At 46.3% G+C, this 6,577-nt stretch overlaps 1 protein-coding gene across 1 annotated transcript; it reads right to left on the bottom strand.

Annotated features, from left to right (window-relative positions):
• Positions 1–2,530: 2,530 nt before the first annotated feature.
• Positions 2,531–3,478, bottom strand: LOC119941294 (olfactory receptor 2T2-like). The gene has a single exon (XM_038761666.1). It carries the CDS (start codon positions 3,476–3,478, stop codon positions 2,531–2,533), a length of 948 nt encoding a protein of 315 aa, XP_038617594.1.
• Between the last annotated feature and the right edge of the window lie 3,099 nt (positions 3,479–6,577).

The raw sequence follows: 6,577 nt of genomic DNA, 5'->3' as shown, positions 1-6,577 counted from the left end.
TGGAGAACAAAACAAAACATATTAACAAAATAAAATAAATAGAATAAATATGTATAGGTAAAATTAATAAATAAATAGAGTAATAAATACGTGCAAACATATATACAAGTGCTGTGGGGAAGGGAAGGAGGTAAGGCGGGGAGGTGGAGGAGGAGGAGAGGAAGGGGGGCTCAGTCTGGGAAGGCCTCCTGGAGGAAGTGAGCTCTCAGTAGGGTCTTGAAGGGGGGAAGAGAGCTAGCTTGGCGGATGTGGGGAGGGAGGGCATTCCAGGCCAGGGGGATGACGTGGGCCGGGGGTCGACGGTGGAACAGGCAAGAACGAGGCCCGCTGAGGAGATTAGCGGCAGAGGAGCAAAGGGTGCGGGCTGGGCTGTAGGAGGAGAGAAGGGAGGTGAGGTAGGAGGGGGCAAGGTGATGGAGAGCCTTGAAGCCGAGGGTGAAGAGTTTCTGCCTGATGCGTAGGTTGATTGGTAGCCCCTGGAGATTTTTGAGGAGGGGAGTAACATGCCTAGAGCGTTTCTGGACAAAGACAATCCGGGCAGCAGCGTGAAGTATGGATTCTATACTGTGAGCCCACTGTGGAGTAGGGACTTTCTCTATATGATGCCAATTTGTACTTCCCAAGCGCTTAGTACAGTGCTCTGCACACAGTAAGCGCTCAATAAATACTATTGAAATAATGAATGAATGAATAGACTGTGAGCCCCATGTGGAGGTTAATAATCTTGTATTTACCTCAGCCAGCGCTCAGTACAGCGCTTGGCAGAGCGAGTGCCTAACAAATACCATTATTTTTAGAGCAGCCAGGGCCTGCTGTGCCTCTAGACTTCAGAGTCGCTGTGGGCAGGAAAGCTGTCTATTTATTATTATACTGTACTTAGCGCTTAGTACACTGCTCTGCCCACAGTAAATGCTCACTAAATACGAACGAATGAACCAAGCGCTCAGTACATACGAATGACTGACTGTCTGACTTGCCGTCCATTCATTCAATCGTATTTATTGAGCACTTACTGTGTGCAGAGCACTGTACTATGCGCTTGGGAAGTACAAGTTGGCAACATATAGAGAGGGTCCCTACCCAACAGCGGGCTCACAGTCTAGAAGAGGGAGACAGACAACAAAACAAAACACATTAACAAAATAAAATAAATAGAATAAATAAGTACAAATAAATAAATGAATAAATAAAGTAATAAATACGTAAAACAAATACACATATATGCAGGTGCTGTGGGGAGGGGAAGGAGGTAAGGCGGGGGGGATGAGGAGGGGGAGAATGGGGAGAGGAAGGAGGGGGCTCAATCTGGGAAGGCCTCCTGGAGGAGGTGAGCTCTCAGTAGGGCTTTGAAAGGAGGAAGAGAGCTAGTGTGGCGGATGTGCGGAGGGAGGGCTTTGGAGAAGCAGCGTGGCTCAGTGGAAAGAGCACGGGCTTTGAAGTCAGACGTCATGGGTTCGAAGCCCGGCTCCGCCACATGCCTACTGTGTGACCTTGGGCAAGTCACTTCACTTCTCTGAGCCTCAGTTCCCTCATCTGTAAAATGGGGATTAAGACTGTGAGCCCCGCGTGGGACAACCTGATCCCCCCAGCGCTTAGAACAGTGCTTTGCACATAGTAAGCGCTTAACAAATGCCATCATTATTATTCCAGGCCAGAGGGAGGACAGGGGCCGGGGGTCGACGGCGGGACAGGCGAGAACGAGGCCCAGTGAGGAGATATGCGGTAGAGGAGAGGAGGATGCGGGCTGGACTGGAGAAGGAGAGAAGGGAGGTGAGGTAGGAGGGGGCAAGGTGATGGAGAGCCTGGAAGCCGAGGGTGAGGAGTTTTTGCCTGATGCGTAGGTTGAATGGTAGCCACTGGAGATTTTTGGGTCCTCACACATAACTTGCTCCCGATTTTATCATCATGAATCAATTAACCCAGGGTTAACTCTTCTCCCTGGTCAGTATCCCACAGTCAGATTTGAAGCCGATATCTCTGATCCATATTTAAGTAGGTTTCAGAAGCTATATGGCTTAGTGGAAAGATCACAGGCCTGGGAGTTAGCGGTCCTGGGTTCTAATCCTGACTCTACCACGTGTCTGCTGTGTGACCTTGGGTAAGTCACTTAACTTCTCAGTTCCTGAGTTACCTCATCTGTAAAATGAGGATTAATTGTGTGAGCCCCCTGTGGGGCAGAACAAGGCTTGGCACATAATAATAATATAATAATTATAATAATGGTATTTGATAAACGCTTACTATGTATGAAGCACTGTTCTAATCTCTGGGGTAGATACAAGCTAATTAGGTTAACCCACGTAGAACTCACAGTCTAACTCCATTTTGCAGATAAGGGAACTGAGGCCCAGAGACGTTAAGTGACGTGCTCAAGGTCACACATCAGAGAGGTGGCAGGACCTGGATTAGAGCCCATGACCTCTGACTCCAAGGCCACGCTATAAGTACTCTTCCCACTAAGCCACGCTGTCAGTACTTAACAAGTACCATTATTATTGTTATTGTTATTATTCCAAGGCCCGCGTTGGAGTCACATGCTCTGTACAGAAGTAATTCTCCCCATCACCTTCAAAAGGGCCCCTGCCACTTGTTTATTGCGGAGACCATAGATCACAGGGTTTAGCGCAGGCGTGAGGATGGTGTAGAAGACGGACACCACCCTATCCTGCCCGGGTGTGTGGTAGGAATTAGGGAGCATGTAGGTGAAGATGGCTGCTCCATAGAAGAGGCTGACCACGATCAGGTGGGAAGAGCAGGTGGCCAAGCCCTTCTTCCGGGCATGAGCCGAGCGCGTACCCAGCACGACGGCTGCGATCCGGCCGTACGAGAAGGCAATGAGGGCGAAGGGCACCAAGAGCATCAAGACGCAGCAGACATACATGACCAACTCGTACACCGAAGTATTGACGCAAGAGAGCTTCAGAAGGGCAGGGACTTCGCAGAAGAAGCTGTTGATGACTCTTGACCCACAGTACGGGAAACTCATGGCTATGGGGGTGACCAGGAAGCCATCTGTGGCTCCCAAGAGCCAGGAGCTCACCGCCATCTGGACGCACCTCCTCTGGTTCATGAGGACCGAGTAGCGTAGAGGGTGGCCGATAGCCACGTATCGGTCGTAAGCCATGAGGCTCAGGAGGAAGCATTCGGCTCCCATCAGGGTCAGGTATAGGAAGATCTGAAACGTACACCCCGAGAAGGAAATGGTCTTCTTCCCAGTGAATTGATCCACCATCATCTTGGGCACAGTTGTGCAGATGTACATGGTGTCTATGAAGGAGAGGTGACTGAGCAGGAAATACATTGGGGTGTGGAGCTGGGGGTCGATGTGGATGAGGACCATCATGGCGGAATTTCCAGTCAGGGCCACGACGAAGGTGATGCTAATCAAGGTGGAGAGAATAGTAGGGAGTCTGCCATTGTTGTTGAGGAGTCCCACCAAGATGAAATCTGTCTGGAGGGTTTGAGTCCAGTTCCCCATTGCTCAGTCTTAACTAAGCCCAAGAGGAAAGAAAGGACACAAGGATATCATTATTAGTAGCAGTAGAAGGAGGAGGAAGAGGAGTAATAGCAGTGTGGCTCAGTGGAAAGAGCCCGGGCTTTGGAGTCAGAGGTCATGGGTTCAAATCCCGGCTCCGCCAACTGTCAGCTGTGTGACTTTGGGCAAGTTACTTCACTTCTCTGTGCCTCAGTTACCTCATCTGTAAAATGGGGATTAAAACTGTGAGCCCCCCGTGGGACAACCTGATCACCTTATAATCTCCCCAGCGCTTAGAACAGTGCTTTGCACATAGTAAGTGCTTAACAAATACCATCATTATTATTATTATTATTATAGACATAGCAGCAGTAGTAACAAATTTGTCAAGCACTTACTGTTTGTCAAGTACAGTTCTAAGGGTGCTGGGGTAGATACAAGTTAATCAGGCCGGACAGTTCTTGTCCCAAGTAGTGCACACGGTGTAAGTAGGAGGGAGAACACATTTTACAGTCGAGGAAACTGAGGTGCAGAGAAATGAAGTGACTTCTGCCCAAAGTCACCCAGCAGACAAGGGGCAGAGCTGGGATTAGAATCCAGGTTCTCTGATTCCCAGGCCCGGGCTCTTTTTACTAGACCACGCTGCTTCACAGGGTTCGAGAGGTGATGAATGGATGGATGGATAGATGGATGGATAGATGTTACGTAGATATATGGATAAATAGGTCGACAGATTGATAGATAGAAATAAAGAGCAATCTATATAGCTGTGGTCAATTAGGCAATGAATAGACTGATGGATTATAAAGATATATCTTATTGATATCTATATAGATGTTAATATGTTGAGATAGATTTATAGGAATTTTTATAGAGAAAAACAGAGTACATGAGTACATGTATGTATATCCTTGAGGGCAGGGATTGTTTCTACCAACTTTATTGTCCTGTAGTCTTCCAAATGCTTTTTACAGTGCTCTGCACATAATAAGTGTGCTAATTAAATACCATTGATTGATTTATTGATGTATATATGGATATGTTAAATATATGGATATGTTAATGGCTAAAAGGACCACAGATAGAGCTAAAGAGAGTCAACTATAGTAATACGTAGGGTTTTGTATGTGGGAATAGATATTTATTGTCTATAAATATACCTCCTCATTCTTTATGTTCAAAGATGACTTCGTTGTAAGTGAGATTTCCCCATCAAGGCACACCTAAACTCCTTATTCCCAAATTGATCTTGCTATCATTCCTTGCTGTCATCTCTCCCAAACCCAATCCATTGTTCATTCCCTTTCCCCTTTCTGGAGCTTCCTCTCTCTTTATCTCACTAATCACTGGCCTTCCCATCTTCAAAGTAGGAGGGGAAAAAGCAGGGATTGAGAGTCAGCAGGATTTGATTTATAAGCCCAGCTCCATCATCTGTCTGCCGTGTGATCGTGGGCAAAGCACTGAACTTCTCTGTGCCTCAGTTTCCTCACCTGAAAAAGGGGGATCAAGATTTTGAGCCCCATGAGGGAAACGGACTGTGTCCAACCCGATTGGCTTTTATCTGCCCCAGCGTTTGGTACATTGTTTGGTTCATAGTAAGCGCTTAACGAATACCATAAATACAGAAACAAGAACCAACCGATGAATTCCCACTTGGCAGATAAGGAACATGAGGCACAGTAAAGTGAAGTGACTTGCCCAAGGTTACACAGCAGGCAGTGACAGACTCGGGAATAGAACCCATGCCTCCTGATTCCCATGTTCTGCGTTTACCATTAGAACATGCGGCTTCTTGGAAAAGCTAAATAAAGTAAAAGCTTAATAAATATCTTCATTAGCCTCATTATCCCCCCTGCATTATTCATTCATTCATTCAGTCATATTTATGGGGCGCTTACCATGTACAGAGCACTGTACTAAGCTCTTGAAAAATACAATTCAGCAACAGAGACAATCCCTACTCAACAACGGGCTCACAGACTAGAAGAGGGTAGACACACAGCCACGAACCAGTAAAGAAGTCTGCACTGCTGAAGGGACTAATTATGCACCCCCATTCCACGGCTCTGGGAGGCAGAACAAGTGTAATCACAGGCTCTGGGACGGAGGTGATTAAATGTGTGCATCGTTTCTCAAAACCCACTGTGCACTTGGAGAGAATCAAATCTATAATAGAAAATATAAGCAAAACTTTATTTGGAATAATAAATATGGATTAATTAATGCTTTTCTGCTATGTGTCATTGTGCCAATCAGTTCACTTTTCTGTGCCTCGGTTATCGCTCCTGGAAAATGGTGTTAAGACTGTGAGCCTCATATGGGGCAGGGCCTGCATTCAACTTGAATATCTACTCCAGCGTTTAGTACAGTGTCTGGAGCATAAGAAGCACTTCACAAATACCATAAAAAATGAAAAGGTACCTCCTGAGATAGAGTGTGTCTCTTCTGGGGGCTCAATGAAGGTTAGTAAATTTCCTTAAACGTGGTTGGTAAAAATTGGAGAAATTCTTCTTGGTAATTATTTCTGGGCTTTCCTGCATGGAAAATAAATTATTATTATTAATATTATTTGGACATGGATCATGTGGGAATGAATTAAGTGCATGGAGACACGGGTATACCTGTGAACCTGGGGGAAGTGTATGTAATCAATCCATTAATCAGTGCAATTTATTTCTGTGGGGATGGAAGGGTATCACGCAGATTCCATTAGGCCCATACTGCTTCTCTCACCTTCCCCACGCATTACCTACCAGATCCTCCTGCGCCACATGTGCCTCTGATTTTCCTCCACCCAATCCTGGTCCTTCTGCTCACACCTTCAATCCATTCATCTCCCAGAAACAGACTACCAGAAACAGCCCAGATCTGGGAGTCATAGGAACCTGGGTTCTTGTCCTGGATCTACCATTTTTCTGCTGTGTGACCTTGGTCAAGTCATTTGACCTAGCTGTGCCTCAGCTTCCTCATCTGTAAAATGGATATTGAATTCCTGTTCTGTCTCTCCCTTTCACACTGACAGCCCCTTGTGGGACAGAGATTGTGTCACGATTAATAAATAACCTGGTATCTGCTACAGTGCTTGACACACCATTATCCCTA

The sequence above is a fragment of the Tachyglossus aculeatus genome, chromosome 20 (genome assembly GCF_015852505.1).
Source record: "Tachyglossus aculeatus isolate mTacAcu1 chromosome 20, mTacAcu1.pri, whole genome shotgun sequence".
Classification (NCBI taxonomy): domain Eukaryota; kingdom Metazoa; phylum Chordata; class Mammalia; order Monotremata; family Tachyglossidae; genus Tachyglossus; species Tachyglossus aculeatus.
Note: the sequence above shows the minus strand (reverse complement) of the source record. Positions and strands in the feature narration are given on the sequence as shown.

Excerpts from the sequence above, each read along its gene's own strand:
- LOC119941294 (XM_038761666.1), bottom strand. The coding sequence starts at position 3,478 with ATGGGGAACTGGACTCAAACCCTCCAGACAGATTTCATCTTGGTGGGA.